Source organism: Malus sylvestris, chromosome 12 (genome assembly GCF_916048215.2).
Source record: "Malus sylvestris chromosome 12, drMalSylv7.2, whole genome shotgun sequence".
In the NCBI taxonomy this organism is placed as follows: domain Eukaryota; kingdom Viridiplantae; phylum Streptophyta; class Magnoliopsida; order Rosales; family Rosaceae; genus Malus; species Malus sylvestris.
The window spans coordinates 9,401,908-9,421,027 of NC_062271.1; the positions used below are offsets into that span (position 1 = coordinate 9,401,908).

Sequence of the window (19,120 nt, forward strand, 5' to 3'; positions counted from 1 at the left end):
TGTGACGACAACCACAAAATGTAACCGATGTGATAAGATGCATGGTAGTGGTGGCAGTAGTGATGAAATTATGGTGATGGTCATGATAAAGTGGTAGTAGTTGAGGCGGTGTGGTGGTGGTGTCGGTGATGATGCCCATGGGAATGACTATGGTGATGGCAATGGTGACAATTGCTGTAGTGGAGTGGAGGAGATGGTCATGGTAAGGTGATGGTGGTGGCAACATGGTGGTGGAAGGATAAATGAACTCCATCAGAATCTTAAAGAGATATGATGGATTTGATGTGACAAAAACTTACTACAAAAGAACTAAAGATCTATGAAAATTCATAACTTTTTAAAATTCTTTAAAATCAATAATTTTTTTAATACAAAGTCATAATTAAATATCACAAAATTTTCATAAATTTTATGAATTCATAAAGTCTTTATTCGATACAAGATGACGTACTCCTTACAAGTCTAATCTTGAATACACTAGATTTCAGAGTCGAGTCCATAAAACTCCATATACGTATCCTTAGAATATCGTTGGGTTGAAAAAGAGCTAATTAGACTTTGCACCCCTTTGGTGTAGTCAAAAACATTTTGGTCCATTTATTTTAACATTGACACTTTATTGCCATTCTTTTAGTGCAACTTTCAAGTTAACTTTATATCTTGACATATCACTCGTTTAATTTTTGCTTGCATGAAGTCAAACTATATTATTAATGACAAATACATTAACAATTGTTGTATGACTATTGGTATTATTTGTAACTTTAGGTATTAAAATGTTAATTTTCAAAAGACATGCACCAAATTTTTACATAGACAAAATTACAAGGGTGTAAAATGCAATTACCAAAACAGTGAAACTGACTCGGAGAGCGCCGATCACTACTTGTACCGAAGAAAACTTCACTCACTTCTGAAGAAGCTCAGAGAGAGAGAGAGAGAGAGAGAGAGAGAGAGAGAGAGAGAGAGAGAGAGATGGAGACGAAGCCGAATGAGATCAGCCGCTCGAAGATGTTCGGAGGGTACAACAAGAGGTACAAGCATTTCAGCCTTACGCTCGGCTGCTCCATGACCTTCCACATCTACTTTCCTCCTTCTCCTTCCCCTTCCCACCGATTCCCTGTAAGTTCTCTCTCTCTCTCTCTCTCTCTCTCTCTCTCACCCATGTGTAACCTCTTTTGAAATTTCATTTCCCAATGAATATACTATTTGGGTTTTTATCTGATTGTTATGTGGCTGAAATATATTGTATTTGTGAATATATGGTGTTAATTGATAATGGTTTTGCTATACTTGATTGAGAAATTTTGAATTTAGTATCCCTTAATTTAGTTTACAGACCCGCCCGACAGCTTGGGTTCTTATAGGGCAGACTAGTAACCGAATTTATCGAAAGTGAAATTAGTTATATGGTACATACAACATTATAGTTGTAAATTCAGTCATCCCTTATTATCATCATAGACAAGGAATTTAAGATAGGGAAAAGGAAGCGTCCTTGATTTATTATTTGAATCGATAGTTTTGTCTCACTGTCTTAAAATCTATGAACAAAATGAAAGAGGAGATGTTTGTCTTCCTTAGAATTAAAAGTAGGGACAATCGTTGATGCTTGTAGCACTACTTGAATTAGTTTTACATCATAAAATTTTCGTTGGGTGCAAATAATTGTAAGCTGAAAAGTTTTTCATAAAGTTTTCACTGGAACCTTATATAGCTGAAACGATTCGCATAAATTTTCTCTTGGCATTGTTTGTTTAGCATTTTGAAACTACTTTCCCGTACTTCTTCATGTTCTTGAATTTCCTGCTTTTAACTTCCAATTGATTATTGTGTCTGTGATGCTAGCTTTAATTGCTTTTTGTGGATGTGAAAAAATTATTATTGTTGTTTGTCCTTTGGCTAGGCTTTCAGGGAAGTAGGACTGATGTTAGTTGGTAACCTTTTAAACAACTTGACTAGCGACCACAATGGGCAACTGCTTGGGTCATGTATTCAAATGTCGTAGAAATGTGACATAATCAAGTAATTTGATGTAATAACCATGGTATTTCGCCATTCTGAGCGATTGACATCCAAAAAGAACACAAGTTGTTAACTTATAATGTGAATTGACCGCAGCTGTGAGTTTCATGGCACATTTTGTTGTTAGTTTCCCATGGATAATAATGACCTTTAAACGTTTTTATATCATAAATGTTCACTTTTTGTTGTAATATAGTTGGGCTGGACCTTGTTCCTTGTTGTGTGTCCTGACAAGTAGCCAAAGTCCCTCCAACTTTCATCCAACTTTGTCTAATCACTATAAGTTAATTACAGCCACTTCCCACAGACACAGAAATATAGAGGAAAAACAAAATAAAAATTAGGAGTGTCACCACCAGTAAAAATGCAAAAAACTGGGGATAATATTGTAGATTATTTGTAAATATAAAAAAAATGCAGTAAATAGTCAAAACTACATTTGCTGTTAGTAACTAACCCATTATTTCTTTACGGTTACTTTTTCATTTTCTTATGATAGGCTGTCATTTTATATGTTCCATTCTAAACCACCATATATCTTTTGTTATTATGTTCCTATTGTGCTCACTACTTCTGCATGTAAACTCTTAATAGGAGGCTTGTCTATAGAAGGAGAGGCGGATAGCTGGGATTTTGGTGTAGGTACGCAACATTAGACTGTTATATTTCATTTTATGAAGTATTACTGCAAAAATTGCCTTACGTTGTATGGGATTTGCGAACCGTTACTTTACTCAGGACAGATAACCTTTATCTTGCAATTGTATTTTAAATTGTTAAAACGGAAGCACTAATAGTTCTATTATTCGGAAAGGGAAAACAATATGGTCAAGTGTATCTTAAAGGTGGAGGGAGAGTCAATAGGGATCCCCTAGATAAGGCCTAAGTTTAAATCTAGTCAAGATGAATTAGGGGTCACCGCCGCCAACAACCCCCCCCCCCTCCTGCTCCTCCTTCCTCCTTCCTCCTCCTCTCCTCCTTCAAATACTGTATGCCCTATTATTTTATTTTTTTTGGGCAAGATGTTGAACCAGTAAGAAAAATGTGCATAAAATGAGTAGAGAGGAGATGAGGATGTTTGAGGTGTATAAGCAGTAATACTGGAAAAGGATGTTTGTTCACGTACAAGGTGGATATAAAAATGTGTAGGTTCTAAAGAGGCAGAACTCTAGAGTTTCCTGCAAAATTTCTGATTTCTTGAGAGTTTCCATGCAAAAGGTTATATATATATATATATATATAAAATAAATTACTCAATGCATTGCTATAATGCAAACTCCTTTTAGTTAGCAAGAGGGACAAGCTTTGCCGGGTAGTGGGTTTAGGGTTTAGCTGTTAAGAACCATCACTGAGTTTTGTGTATGTGTGTGTGCATTATCTCCTCAAACAGGTGCTGGATTTTATCTCAACGCTACTCAAGAGAAATGGAAGAACTGGCGCATGTACGACTATGTTGTCAAGGAGTTGCCACAACTTCTGAACGAAAATTTTTCACAGCTTGATACATCGCGGGCATCTATATCTGGTCATTCTATGGGTGTTTTACCACAATTTAGCTTGCTTTTTTTTTTTTTTTTCATAAAGAAGTTGACTTTAATTTAACAACTTTGGAAAGTTCAATTTTTCTATAAAAGTTACTGAGTTGCAGGGGAGCTTTATGCAATTATTGGAGTGGATTCATAGGAGAAACTTACATTGAATCTAACTCGTTTGTGTAATTCATTTTCCAGTCGGTATCTGCCTTTGCACCCATTGTGAATCCTGCAAACTGTCCATGGGGCCAGAAAGCTTTCTCAAATTATCTAGGTGGTAATAAAACCGATTGGGAAGTAAGATAAAAATCTAATTGTTTCAGTTCTTACCCATAATCCTATGGTCTTTAGTTTGTAACAAGTTGAATGCAAAAATGCAGGAATATGATGCCACTTCCCTTGTTAAGAAGTTTAATGATGTGTCAGCTACCATTTTAATTGATCATAATGATGTCATCTAATCTTCATCATGTTCTTTGTTGTTGTGACAATTGTTAAATTTTTGTGGTCCACCACTATTTTTGAAAGCTTGAGCTGTTACTTGTTAGGATGCACCCACGAGAGTATTAGAATTTTTTTAGGGTAGGTGAAGAATAAGGTGGGGGGCATAGAAGCACTCAATAAGAATTTTAGTTACTTTATGATCATGTGATTTAGGACAATTGAAGTTGGAGCTGAACGATTCCAGATCCCTGAAATTCCTTTTAGCCCATCCATGGTTCAGGTAGATTTCTTATACGCTACTTGGTGCCAACATATTATCATCTGTTTTCTGATTCCGTTTAATTGAGGATTCTGAATCCATTTTCATCTTAGTATGTGAACCCTGGCTAAAGTAAGATATGTGATTCATCTTAGCATTTGTTTACTATGCAAAAATCTCAAACATTTGTTTATGGAAACAAAATTTATGGCTTGAAAAACATGTCTTGAGTTTGTTTATGTGGATTGTTATAATATTTCTGATCAGTAAGTAGTTATCAATTGGCTTTAACAGAATAATTCTAATATTAAGTTATCAACTTCTTATGAATTGTGGGAGCTTGGCCAGTTCATTAATTTTTTTATGGAGTTGAAGCATTTTATATTGCAATATAAATATGAAAAAAATAGTTGGACCCCATCATAAATTTAACTTTTAGTTGCACCTGATAAGAAATTTTGGATCCCTTATGACAGATGTTACTGTGATGTCAACTTTAGCAAATGCTTTTGATGATATAGTTTGTGGATGGAATAATAATATGTAATATGTCAATGTTAGCACATTCTTCTTTTTATTTTCTAGCCTGTTGCATCTATTATATTATGTTTATTTATTTTTTTGTTGAAAATATCAGGAGATTGATGGTATCGAGAATGCTGAGAATATTGCTAGTCATGCTGGATTAACTGAAATGGTACATTGTGCTTTATTTGACGATGAGTGTCTACTTCACCATCATTTTATGAACTTATGGTGAAATTCTCGTGTTTGTTCTCTCCAGGTTATAAACTGCATTAACAAGTGTGAGGGGTGTCATCATGCTGAACTTTATAGCAATATACTGGTAAAATGCATGAAACCACTTTTTTTTTCTCCCAAGTAATTAACCAAAAAAACAATAGCATAAATCAGTTTATTATATAGACAACAAGATGTAAATGAGTATCTTTTGCTGACCTAAGGCCCCGTTTGGGGTTTGCTGTGCTTTTAGAATAAGCTGTTTATTTTGAGGACCTAAAGTGTTTGGTCCTCAAAAGGCTTTGTTGTTGTTGTTGTAAAGTGTTTGGTCGTTGAAGATGTAGAAGTTGAGGGTCAAAACGGGGGAAAGAGTGCTTCTAAAAAAATGATTTGAACAGAAGCGGAGCCGTTTAATTAAATATGTATGTATTGTCCTCGCTTGTTTTCAGAAATGACGTGAATTACCCTGCACAGTTTTCACCGTTTCAAAGGAAAATGCTTGGGTACTCACTAGTAAGTACTCATCTTTTGGTTTTGTCAAATACTATTTTAACACTTGCTTTATTGTTTAAAAAAAATAATGAACATGTTATTTAATTTTTCTTAGACTTAAAAACAAGAAACACGTGCCTTTTTTTATCGGGCCAAATAAAAAAGTGAGTACATAGAGTACTCATTAGTGAGTACTGTATTATCTGGTTTCAAATATTGAACCTTGAGGTGTTGATTGACAAGTGTGGCAAGAGAAAGTGTGGGGCATCCAATATGGAGTTGTGAAACTTTACTTCACAGCTCATTATTCTTTTTTATTTTTTCTTTTTAAGCTCAACAATATCATATGCTAGGCTTAGTGTTGCAAATTTCTATGGGCATATAATATGCAAACTTCCTATTATCAATAAAAGTGCATTCTCTCTATGGGATTCCTTGTCCTGCTTCAGGAACTAATTTGGTTTCTTGTGTTTTTATATTATACAGCTTACTGGAGGCATAGCTTCAGTGCCACAGTTGAAGGAGCATCTTCAGAAAGATGTGCAGGAGGTATGGCTTTTCAAAGAAGCACTGTAATGGCTTTTGATCTTTTATAGGTTTTTCCCCACCAATGTTTGATTCTTGCTCCCTTAATCAGTGACAGATTGAGAGGATTAAAATAGGTGAATTCTGTAAAGGGGGATGTTATTGCCCATTCCCTAAATTTCAATTGACACTCCTTTTTATTATACTTTTTTATGCGCAGAAACTTTTGAATAATTTTGAGTGGAAGTAGTTAGATTGATAAAATTTTGGGGAGTGCCAGTTTACATTCTAAAATTATTCGTACTCAGTCTTGTATGAGCCACTTTGACTCTTGGAGCAAATTTTGGTGATGTGGCTCTACATATTTAGTTGGAAAGTGGATTTGGTTGGAGATGCTCTTATTGTATGGATGAAGTATCAAAGTGTTATCTTCTATCTGCAGAGGTCTTCTTCCCATCAAGTTAAAGTATTAACGAGACCGAGTAAAAGTATGCAGTGTTTCTAGTTCTTCACTCTCTTTGTACATGCTACAACAGATAAATTGTGTTCTAATTTATGCAGTAAACCTTCATGCTGTAATAATAGTGGTATTATGAAATTTAATGTACGGAAATACTTCCATGCAATTTGTCTTCCCTGCCTTGTTATTTATGCAGTGTTTGGGTAGGTGGTAGTCTATTGGCATGTCTTGGTTCATTCCAGCGCATGTGGTTAACCAAGGAGTAAGTGTCATATTTTAGTGTGTGCTTGCACTTTGACTAGTATTGGAGTTACACATCCTCATTCTATGAACGTTTAAGCCATCATGACATGTGTGGCAGTTACCTAATCATATTTTTGGAAAGCGTTACCTAATCATATTTGGTATCATGTAAATGTTATTGATATATTTGAAGACTATGGGTATGTCAAGGCAGAAGAAAAATGGGAGTTTTATAAGGACATCTAGCATGAATTCGTATTTGTATATGCTTGAATCATAGCTTAAAGCTATAAGCCAAAGACCTGGGTTTAAGCTGTGAGGTCTTTGGCTTATAGCTTTAAGCTGTGATTCAAGCATATACAAATACGAATTCATGCTAGACGTCCTTATAAAACTCCCATTTTCTTCTGCCCTGACATACCCATAGTATTCGAACCTATCAATAGCATTTACATGATACCAAATATGATTAGGTAACGCTTTCCAAAAATATGATTAGGTAATTGCCACACATGTCATGATGGCTTAAACGTTCATAAAATGAGGATGTGTAACTCCAATACTAGTCAAAGTGCAAGCACACACTAAAATATGACACTTACTCCTTCTTGGTTAACCACATGTGCTGGAATGAACCAAGAGATGCCAATAGACTACCACGTACCCAAACACTGGATAAATAACAAGGCAGGGAAGACAAATTGCATGGAAGTATTTTCCGTACATTAAATTTCATAATACCACTATTATTACAGCATGAAGGTTTGCTGCATAAATTAGAACACAATTTATCTGTTGTAGCATGTACAAAGAGAGTGAACTAGAAACACTGCATACTTTTACTCGGTCTCGTTAATACTTTAACTTGATGGGAAGAAGACCTCTGTAGATAGAAGATGACACTTTGATACTTCATCCATACAATAAGAGCATCTCCAACAAACTCCACAAATCCACTTTCCAACTAAATATGTAGAGCCACATCACCAAAATTTGCTCCAAGAGTCAAAATGGCTCATACAAGACTGAGTACGAATAATTTTATCATGTAAACTGGCACTCCTCAAAATTTTATCAATCTAACTACTTCTACTCAAAATTATTCAAAAGTTTCTGCGCATAAAAAAGTATAATAAAAAGGAATGTCAATTGAAATTTAGGGGATGAGCAATAACATCCCCCTTTACAGAATTCACCTATTTTAATCCTCTCAATCTGTCACTGATTAAGGGAGAGAATCCAAATTCAAGAATCAAACATTGGTGGGGAAAAGCCATTACAGTGCTTCTTTGAAAAGCCATACCTACTGTACATCTTTCTGAAGACGCTCCTTCAACTGTGGCTCTGAAGTTGGGCCTCCAGTAAGCTGTATAATATAAAAACACAAGAAACCAAATTAGTTCCTGAAGCAGGACAAGGAATCCCATAGAGAGAATGCACTTTTATTGATAATAGGAAGTCTGTATATTATATGCCCATAGAAATTTGCAACACTAAGCCTAGCATATGATATTGTTGAGCTTAAAAATAAAAAAGAATAATGAGCTGTGAAGTAAAGCTTCACAACTCCATATTGGATGAGTACTTACTAGTGAGTACCCAAGCATTTTCCTTTGAAACAAGTTTTCACCGAGGGTGAAAACTGTGCAGGGTAATTCACGTCATTTCTGAAAACAAGCGAGGACAATACATACATATTTAATTAAACGGCTCCACTTCTGTTCAAATCATTTTTTTAGAAGCACTCTTTCCCCTGTTTTGACCCACAACTCCTACATCTTCAACGACCAAACACTTTAGGTCCTCAAAATAAACAGCTTATTCTAAAAGCACAGCAAACCCCAAACGGGGCCTTAGGTCGGCAAAAGATACTCATTTACATCTTGTTGTCTATATAATAAACTGATTTATGCTATTGTTTTTTTTTGTTAATTACTTGGGAGAAAAAAAAAAGTGGTTTCATGCATTTTACCAGTATATTGCTATAAAGTTCAGCATGATGACAACCCTCACACTTGTTAATGCAGTTTATAACCTGGAGAGAACAAACACGAGAATTTCACCATAAGTTCATAAAATGATGGTGAAGTAGACACTCATCGTCAAATAAAGCACAATGTACCATTTCAGTTAAACCAGTATGACTAGCAATATTCTCAGCATTCTCGATACCATCAATCTCCTGATATTTTCAACAAAAAAATAAATAAACATAATATAACAGGCTAGAAAATAAAAAGAAGAATGTGCTAACATTGACATATTATTACAACTATTCCATCATCAAAAGCATTTGCTAAAGTTGACATCACAGTAGCATCCGTCATAAGGGATCCAAAATTTCTTATCAGGTGCAACTAAAAGCTAAATTTAAGATGAGGTCCAACTATTTTTTTCATATTTATATTGCAATATAAAATGCTTCAACTCCATAAAAAAATTATGAAACTGGCCAAGCTCCCACAATTCATAAGAAGTTGATAACTTAATATTAGAATTATTCTGTTAAAACCAATTGATAACTGCTTACTTATCAGAAATATTATAACAATCCACATAAACAAACTCAAGACATGTTTTTCAAGCCATCAATTTTGTTGCCATAAACAAATGTTTGAGATTCTTGCATAGTAAACAAATGCTAAGATGAATCACATATCTTGCTTTAGCCAGGGTTCACATACTAAGATGAAAATGGATTCAGAATCCTCAATTAAACGGAATCAGAAAACAGATGATAATATGTTGGCACCAAGTAGCGTATAAGAAATCTACCTGAACCATGGATGGGCTAAAAGGAATTTCAGGGATCTGGAATCGTTCAGCTCCAACTTCAATTGTCATGAATCACATGATCATAAAGTAACTAAAATTCTTATTGAGTGCTTCTATGCCCCCCACCTTTTTCTTCACCTACCCTGAAATTTAAAAAAATTCTAATACTCTCGTCCCACCCAACTTTACTCCTCAATTGTCCCTAACGCAACAATTCAAGATTAACATCTCAACTTAAACGCTTTTAAGTCCAATAAACTAGAAAAACAAAAACTGAATTAGAAAGAAAGCCACCCCCCTGATGACAAGCATACCTCTTCTCACCGTCAGGCAACTCTCTCTCTAGAAACTTAGAGGAGAGGGCCTCAACATCTCCAATTTTTATAAAGATAGAAGGAGCGACTCTCTTGGTTGAACTCGCCGCCCCTTCCACTTCCATCACTGGTGTACATATGGTTCACGACCCAATCCTCTAACCTCCCTGAAGTTACAACTAAGTAGAGGACGAATCGAAGAAGACGGCACATATTCGACAACAGTCTAAGAAACTAGGGTATTTGAGCGAAGCATCGACAAGGATCTTCTAGGTTGCTTGGGCCGCTGGCAATTAGTCTAGGGTTCAAATTAATACGGAAAGGTCAAGTATTTATCATATTTCCTGTTGTGTTTTATTTCTAATAGGATTTATTAAATTATTACGTAATCTTAGTAGATTTGGGATTAATTAGGTAAGTCGTGATTGGATTGCGATTTCTTGTTAAACGAGAAGTAGGGTTTCTCACTAGTATATAAAGGCTATTATCAGATTATTGTATTCAGTTCTTTTATCAATAATATTCCTAAATTTCAGATTAAAAGTTTCTCTTGGGATTTAACCCTAGAACTCAATAATCATCGTTCCTACTTCGACCTTTGCTATAATCTCCCTAGTTTCCTGCAGGTTGGCATAGATTACCACGGGACAGCAGCATAACGCTACTGTCCTGCATCAGCAATTGAAATGTGTCCATGGAGAGAGAAGCTCATGGGGCGTGGCTGAGGGGTGGTTGATGGGTTCTTGGCTTTATTTCTTCCAAATTTCTATCTTTTTTTTATTAAAGATTAACATTGTTCAGTTCTTTCCGGTCTTTTTTTTTTTTTTGCTTAAAAGAATGGGTCAGGATTTCCTTTTTATGATGAACTTGGGATGCATTTTTATAAAAGGTTTATTGTTTCAATATTTACACTAATGGGTGGGGAAATAGGAGAGGTACCAGGGTTGGATTACCATCAGTCTTTATTTGATCCAATAACGAAAATCAAACATAATTAAACAACAATTTCTCACTTAATGAGGAAACCATGAATAAAAGAAACTGCAAATTCAAAGATTCAAAACAATTAAGGAAAGCATATCCCAATTAAAAAATAAAAATACACAGTAGTATAAGACTAACCTGCCATCAGGAAGTTCATAGCTTTCCACATCTGAAACAAAAAAGAAAAAAAAAAAATTATATTACAATGAAAAATTCAAGACTTCTTACTTGACGACATCCTAAAATTCCATTCAAGTTGACAAAAGATTAAGCTACTTATGCTCATAGATATCTTAAACTCTAAGAGATCAAGTTGTCCAAGAGTTGAGCTATCTCATTATTCCTCCAATAGATCAAGTTGTCCAAGAGTTGAGCTATCTCATTATTCCTTAGAGCATCTCCAAGGATTGCCTCCAACTGTAAATTTGGGTACATAAGATGTGCCATGTCGGAAATATGGCAACGGATACCTCAAATGATTTCATACAACAAATATACAATATCAACATTATATAAACATTTTGAATACATTACTAAAACTATATATACACCAAAGCAACCATAAAATAAAAAATAAATAAATAAAAGGGTAAACATTTGTGATAAAAGCATTTGAGGTAAGCATTGGAATGAAAATTTTGTGAATATCACATTGGGAACTGAGGTTCAAATGAGTTAAGGGTGAGGATTGGAGATCAAGAAGTACCAAAGAGCGAACGCTTTTGCTATCTTGGACCTATCTTGCAAAAGAACGGAGAATTGGATGGAGAGCTCAACCATAGAATACAAGCTAGATGGATGAAGTGGAAGAGTGCATCGGGGGTGTTGTGAGACCGTTGTGTGCCATTAAAGCTCAAGGGAAAATTTTATAGGACGGCAATAAGGCCATCAATGCTTTATGGCATGAAATGTTGGGCAATGAACAATGTTTCTAAAAAAACTAGCCTCGGGGCACACCTAGGGCGCCTCCGAGGCTTGAACTGAGAGTTGCCACCTCAGTTTCGTGGGAGTGGGTGGAAGCGTCACCGAAGCGCGTCTGGGCGGCGGAGACGTGCCTAAGGGCGTTCGGGGCGTTCATCTAGGCTTTTTTTCTTCAAAATCCAGGTTTTCTGAAATATTTTTCTGCCATTCTAGTTTCAACGAAGAAGAAGGAGAGACTCTCTCTCTCCAAATCCCGTAAATTTTCATAACAATTGCACCATTCAGCCTTTGTTTCATTTTAAATACCCTACAAATACTCCACTCAACCCTTTATTTTCCCCACTCAGCCTTTATTTCATTTTAAATTCCCTATAAATACTCCTCTTAACCCTTTATTTTCCTTTTAAGTCCCATAATAATTGCTCCACTCAGCCTTTATTTCATTTTAAATACCCTATAATTACTCCACTCAGCCTTTATTTCCTTTTGAATTACTTATAATTGCAACATTCAGCCTTTATTTCACTTGAAAGTTCCTATAATTGTGACCACTCATCCTTATTTTCCTTGAAGTTCTCTATAATTGCTTACAATAAAATAAATAATTACAACATTTTAAGACTATATGACATAGTTTCCAAGTACAACTAGACTTAATAATACAGAAAAAGATATTATCTTTGATTTAGTTATAATTATATTTGTTTTTACAAAGTATTATTTTGTTAGAAAAATACTTATTTATATGATATATATTAAAAATTTAGGTTCGGTGAGGCTTCACCTCATGCCTCGCGCCTAGGCTAGGCTATCCATGGGACACCTCGGCCATGCTCCCGCCTTTTAATACATTGACGGTGAGCATCAACACATACACAAAATGAGTGTAGCAAAGATGAGAATGCTGTGCCCACGAGAAAAGCCAAGATTAGGAATGAGGATATCCGAGGTAAATTAGGAGTAACCGAAATTGAAGATGAGAGAAAATCGGTTAAGGTGGTTTGAACATGTGAAAGGAAGACCTACATACAGTCCGGTGAAAAATGCGATTACGAGACAGAGGCTCAAGGCCAAAGGGGTAGAGGAATGCCTAGGAAGACTTGAAAAAAGACTCTAAGAAAGGACTTAGACTACTTGGATCTAACAGAAGATACTACACAAAACCAAGTTCAATGACGTTCTAGGGTTCATATAGCCGACTCCACTTAATGGGATAAGGCCTTGTTGTTGTATCACATTGTGATATCAAAGTGCCTCATAACACCAAGCAAGCAAAGTACACATTTGACGAAAATATAAGAGGTAACCAATTGGACATGTCTTAAGTAGCCTAATTCTCTCATATTCCAATAAATTTGCCAAAAGAACCTTTTGTAGAAAGAGGAGATGCTAATGGCATCCCTCAAACTTCATTTCAATTATATTTGAACCTAGAGGCAACAACAACAACAACAACAACAACAACAAAGCCTTTTCCCACTAAGTGGGGTCGGCTATATGAATCCTAGAACGCCATTGCGCTCGGTTTTGTGTCATGTCCTCCGTTAGATCCAAGTACTCTAAGTCTTTTCTTAGGGTCTCTTCCAAAGTTTTCCTAGGTCTTCCTCTACCCCTTCAGCTCCGAACCTCTGTTCCGTAGTCACATCTTCGAACCGGAGCGTCAGTAGGCCTTCTTTGCACATGTCCAAACCACCGTAACCGATTTTCTCTCATCTTTCCTTCAACTTCGGCTACTCCTACTTTACCTCGGATATCCTCATTCACAATCTTATCATTTCTCGTGTGCCCACACATCCCACGAAGCATCCTTATCTCCGCTACACCCATCCTGACGCCCTCCCCCTCCTCCTTTACCCGGGCTTGGGACCGGCAATGTAAGATAAACTTACATAGGCGGAGTTAACCTAGAGGCAACTATCCAAAAAATATATTTTGTTTTTTGGGTAGATACTTAATAACCATTTTAACAGCGTGACAAGATGCAAAATATCAAGCATTGATGTAGCAAACAGAAAAACCAAATTGGCTAATTGAAAAAAGAAATTCGCATCAATACTAGAAAATAAAAAGCTTTAATAATGCAATAGACAAAGTACACTCGTAAAATCATTGAAACACATGAGAAATAGGAAGAACAACAAACCGTGATGTGGAGCTTCAGAGAATCTGCACAGTTTTTCCTTGATTGCACTAGCAAATTTCCTCTGCCACAAGAGAATAGATAAATAAAATGACTTCTAAACTTAAGATCTTATGGTCAACTACAAACCTTGTAATAGTTTCTGTAGCTTTCCGTCCAATTTTGAGCAGCTGCAACCAATACCCACAACATTACAGTACATGCTAACAATTCATTAATGATACTAAGGAATAAAAAGCTGGAAAATACATCTAAGTTTTATTTAGATTACACTATACCCAATAAATGAATAGAATAAGCTTTTATTGTGTTAATGAGGATCCAAACATTTTTATTTGTTGGCATCAACATTGTTCCTTAATCCAAGACAAATAAAGAAGCATACAAAAAATAAAAGGCACAAACAGACATTTCATTGTTCTTGGGTACCCATGAGCATTCACAAGCTTTCTATTATAAAAAAAAAACCAACAAAAACGTTAGCAAATCATTTTGGTTAGGCAAGGTGGTCACCCACTTGTCCATTATTTTCCAAACGTCGTGTCAAGCAGTCAGTAAGAACTTCTCCAGCAACAGGAGAAGATATCACAGCCTGTAAAAAGCAAACAAAATAAAATTTAAAAAAAAAAAAAAAAAGTGTGTTAAAAGCAGGGGTCAAAATTTGGCACTTGAAAACATAAAGCATTCTTGAACTGTCAGCTAATTAGTCACACATTAACAGCAGGTTAGTCACATAAAGCATTCTTGAACCATCAAACATTATTCTATTCCTCTCTAGCTAGACCACCATAAACGGATGTTTGCCCATAGTATATATCTTTCTCGTCAAGATCTCAACATATGCACTCATGAATATCTAAAATTACACTTCGGTTAATAAGAACAATCAAATAGATTCACAATTTATAAACAACCACTCCTTCCGCTTAGGGATCCCAAAGTCTATATATATACCTTTTATTGAAGAAAGAAACAATATATATACTTTGGGATCATGCGAGCGTATACCAGTGTTTTAAAAGGCATTTACGGATGAGACAGTGGCAATTTTCCTCAGGTACAAGGGTATTCGGCAGTTTACCTGAGAAACTTTCTGCAAGTTTTGAATACAATTTCAAACTATTACCATCTATTTTAATTCAAACATATGCAAACAACAGCATCCAACTTTTTCATGCCCTAAACAAGTCATATCATTTAGTTTTTGGTCTGCTTCGGGTTAACCAAAACTTGCAGAATGGCAGTGTTTACAACAGGGCAATATACCCCGTCCTCAAACTCTACAACTCAACCTCAATCTCCATCTGATGCAGAATGTGACAATTAAACAGCACATCTTCCCGCCTCAATTTTGTACCCTTTCATAATACTTGCAGAAGCTCTCTCAATATGTAATTTAAAACAAAATTCGCAGGAGGTTAGTCATTTAACTCGGTCGGAACATGATTAATACCTGTGCAAGAGATCTACAATGAACAACTGGAGTAACTATAGTTGATCCTCCTCCACTGGATGAATTTATAATGACAGGTAACCTCATATATTAGTTGTGTTCAGAAAAATCAATAAAAACTATGAAGGGACAATTATTATTATAAAGCTATTACAAGCAATACTTAAAACTTGAAGTTCGATAACCAATTTCAGACCAAGATGGAAATTCCCTTTAATAAAATATCCTAAAGGGCAGGAAGCAAAACCATGGTTTATCCATATTTCATTGCAAACAAATGGTATTTCAAATCATAGTATTGAAAGAACAGAAGTTCAAAAAATTTAACATCCCTCAGGAAAGAAAACTTTTGGTTTTTCTTCCTAAAACATGTATCAGGATTCAGGACATGAACTAAATTTTTCCACTTCCATTAAACCATGAACTTCCCTTCAGAAATATTGTTTCACCGGGAATTTGAATCTACTGAGTCAAGTTTCTATTCCTCTATGATAGCAATGATATTGCTTAGTAAAGCAAACTAAAAGAAGAAAATAAATAATCAGCTGAGCTTATCCAAATACAGTTGATCGACATATAATGCTTTGTTCAAACAACAGACGGGAGAACAACATCTAAGATTTGGACAGGAATAACAAAATGCAATCAAATTTTCAAAATTTTAGACATCCTAAGGGATTGAAGGATATATAAATATAAATATATATACACTTTTTTTTCAATAAGAAGATGGTATTTCCTTCTAACTGCAGAGATTATTGTGACTTCCAATATTGATGGAAACCCAAGCAAAAAGCCCTACTTCCCCTGAAATTTTTATAAATGCCAATTGAATTTTAGCTTCAATAAATGTAGACCAAAATATCTGGATATTTTAAAAGTTCTTTTCTCAAGTGTGGTCCAAAATGGAGGACATGGTCATGCGCCCAAGTTTACATTAGATAAGTAAACAACCGGGCACTGGGGAGAGGGGAAAGAGTAGAGGTTAATTCTCAGAGGAAAAGAAGACAATGGTGTGAGATAGAGAATTATGAAATGAATTTTATGAGCCTTACTTTTCGAGTTAATGGTTTTTCAGGGTGAGAGGCAGTATTATGGGCCTTAAATAACCTTCTTTATTTTTATAAAGAGACTGTACTATTGAAACGAAGAAAGAGGAACACAAGGAGGTCGTTGTGGTTATTTAAAATAACTCAATTGTCTTTCTTGTATGACTAGAAAATAAATAATTCGCTTTTGTAGGATGACTTGTTTTTAAGAATAGACAAAGCAAATGTATGGTATAAAAACTCTTCTAAGAGAATTACGTATAAAAAGTGTTATTTAATGCCCCAAACTATAGGAAAAACCAAAACAATGATTTTTGAGAGATTGTTATGTTTACTGTCAAGTTTAAAGTATAAAGGAATGCTTGTTCACATTAATATAAGTTCCAAAGCATGGTCAATGGCGACCTATCAGCCATCAATATACTACTCCATGTAAAGAGAATGAGCTGTGTTTCTGGTGAAATGGTTATGCAAATTCCAAGAGGAAAGGGGATTGATTATGGCATTTTTTCATAAAGAGAAAGTCCGGCTGCATGCAAATGGTTGGAATTCCAATATTGTACATCAGGGTTCAGGCCGAAGTCCTTGCAAAAATATTTCGCAAGGAATCAACTCATTTTCTGGTGGGCAATGGGAAAGGGTAAGGTGGAAGAGAGGTAGGGAGGTGGGGAAAACAGCATTTTGCTATTCTTTTCCTCGAATTTATAGGTTATTTCAGTATCATAATTTTCCAAATACAAGGGTGTGTTAATTCCTTACTCTTCCTTTAAGAGCTTGATTTTGGAGAAATTTGAATGATAGGGTCGCCCAAACAGTGGTTCTCGTATCCTCTAGACCAGATAAGAGAAGGTACTTAAAAGAGTCATGGGAATTTTCTTGTAAATCCTACTTAAGGCAATTGATGGATAACTCATCTCAGTTTGTTCCCAAATGTGCATCCTAGGGTGGAACCGTGCTAGTGCTAGTTTGTAGTATTCTTTGTGTAACTTTAGGAGTTGTATCTTGATGAAATGTTGTTTCCTTTTTTTTTTTTTTCTTTTTTTGAGAAGAAACGATAGAACTTAATCAAAACAATAGAAGGAATTACAAAAAGTGGATAAGAAATCCACTGTCTAGCAAAACTAGCTAAGACCTCTCAGTTACTTTCAAAAAGTGCATACATATACATCTCCTAAAGTTCCATTCAAAATGTTCATGTTTTGAGAAAATTTCTATTTTTTATCCAGTTCTACCCAATACTGACAATCATAGTTACTTTGGATGACATTTTTTTTATCAAGTCCTATCCAGTTCTACCAAGTAAACGGTTATAACTTACAATAGCCTTGTATATATATGTGAAAAAAAAAAGGAAACAGCCCTAAAAATGTATGCCAAATTATATACAATCAGCATATTGCGCAGAAGAGGATGCGTAAAAATGATGTATGCCAAAGTAAATACAATTAGCATATTGCGCAGAAGAGGATGTGTAAGAATGATGGATGCCAAAGTACATACAATTTGTGTATTACGCAGAAGAGGATGTGTAAGAATGATGTATGCCAAAGTACATACAATTAGTGTATTAAGCAGAAGAGGATGTGTAAGAATGATGCAGTTGCATAGTGGACCGTAATAAGAATAAAAATTGTGTGATCTCTTACCAATCAACTACTAACGCGGTAGTACGACATGATGCTAAAGTTGTGAGAACCTGGCACAATAAAATATTCAAGTCGCTCACAATTTGGAATTTGGAATTTGGAATTTGGAATCGAGGGGGATGAGATAGACAAGGGCATACAGCACTGTTGGCAATAATTAAGCTCGGAACATTGAACTCTTCACACAATAACTGCGTCATACTGTCAGATAACCTTTCTCTCTGTCGTCGGGTTTGAAATGAGTCTGCAAGTAGCACGGGACTCCTAAATGCGGCTTCTGGCAGCAGCCCAACCGAGTACTACGAAAATATAATAAAACAGAAATAAATGATCGGGAAATCGAAATTGCCAGACAGACAAATAATCGAAAAAGATAAAAAAGAAAGCCTTCACGTCAAAGTTGAATTTGAACTATGAATCTGTTATATTAGGTCCTTAAGCCTAGCAGAAGCAGCTATTTGGGCTGCTGCCTCACATGCAAGACATCGGTACCTACCCAACAAAGTAAAGTACGTTCCGGTAAACTCGGAGGTCGATATCTGCTTCATCCAGGGGCGAAAAAAGTGGTAAAACCTGATCAAACACTAGTTCTCAATCAAAATCTTATTGCAAAAGATATGATTTTTGCTTCAAAGAAAAAAGTTAATGAGTCAAACACTAACCTCCATATTACATTTTATAGCCTCATCTCCTACACCAAATTTATTGTGATCCCCCAGAAATCCGGCATGCTACACAAAAATTCACAATTAGTTTAAATTTTTAATTTGCATATGCACTAATAATGCAAATTTTCAATAAACGGATTGAAACATAGTAAACAAATTATACCTATGGTCGCTACCAAAACTGAGTAGCTAGCAAATTAACACAGAAGACTCCACACCAAAATGAACAATTGTGAATTAGGAGGGATCAATATGAAGCACCGATGCCGATTCACGCTCCAGGAGCAGGAGCGAGAGCTGGAGCGAGAGCTGAGGGTAATATTTAGGGTGTGTTTGTTTGGGCTCACTAAGTTTCATTGGACTGGACTGGACTATAGTCCAATGTTTGTTTGGTGCGGGGATTAAGTTTAATGGGATTAGCCGGTACTCGCTCCGACTAACCCCTTCTC

The 19,120-nt window shown here is 35.6% G+C and overlaps 2 protein-coding genes and 1 long non-coding RNA gene across 21 annotated transcripts; 2 read left to right on the top strand and 1 right to left on the bottom strand.

The window, feature by feature from the left end:
* Positions 1–2,074: 2,074 nt before the first annotated feature.
* On the bottom strand, positions 2,075–18,990 carry LOC126594592 (actin-related protein 4-like). Of its 12 annotated transcripts, XM_050260964.1 has the most exons (13): positions 18,835–18,990; positions 18,666–18,734; positions 18,500–18,576; positions 18,144–18,302; positions 18,004–18,053; positions 15,309–15,363; positions 14,373–14,447; positions 13,985–14,025; positions 13,859–13,919; positions 10,932–10,963; positions 9,497–9,562; positions 8,844–8,903; positions 8,575–8,756 (listed from the first exon to the last, which is right to left on the bottom strand). In XM_050260964.1, the coding sequence occupies exons 4-12, from the start codon at positions 18,201–18,203 to the stop codon at positions 8,852–8,854; spliced, it is 492 nt and encodes a 163-aa protein (XP_050116921.1). In that variant the 5' UTR covers positions 18,204–18,302; positions 18,500–18,576; positions 18,666–18,734; positions 18,835–18,990; the 3' UTR covers positions 8,575–8,756; positions 8,844–8,851. The 12 variants fall into 12 exon arrangements, 10 of the variants coding, with proteins under 10 accessions (XP_050116923.1, XP_050116918.1, XP_050116917.1 ...); XM_050260961.1 differs by lacking the exons at positions 9,497–9,562; positions 10,932–10,963 and adding an exon at positions 7,761–8,087 and having other exon boundaries at positions 8,694–8,756; XM_050260965.1 differs by lacking the exons at positions 8,575–8,756; positions 8,844–8,903 and adding an exon at positions 7,850–8,087.
* LOC126594594 (actin-related protein 4-like) lies at positions 3,572–6,631 on the top strand. 8 transcript variants are annotated; one of them, XM_050260972.1, is made up of 6 exons: positions 3,572–3,854; positions 3,938–4,281; positions 4,898–4,957; positions 5,045–5,107; positions 5,980–6,042; positions 6,327–6,631. In XM_050260972.1, exons 2-6 carry the CDS (start codon positions 4,273–4,275, stop codon positions 6,366–6,368), a joined length of 237 nt encoding a protein of 78 aa, XP_050116929.1. In that variant the 5' UTR covers positions 3,572–3,854; positions 3,938–4,272; the 3' UTR covers positions 6,369–6,631. The 8 variants fall into 8 exon arrangements, 3 of the variants coding, with proteins under 3 accessions (XP_050116929.1, XP_050116931.1, XP_050116930.1); XM_050260974.1 differs by having other exon boundaries at positions 3,572–3,834; XM_050260973.1 differs by having other exon boundaries at positions 3,572–3,831.
* Positions 8,830–14,017, top strand: LOC126594599 (uncharacterized). The gene is made up of 2 exons (XR_007613344.1): positions 8,830–8,967; positions 13,609–14,017. It is a non-coding gene; the product is annotated as an uncharacterized LOC126594599 (long non-coding RNA).
* Positions 18,991–19,120: the final 130 nt, after the last annotated feature.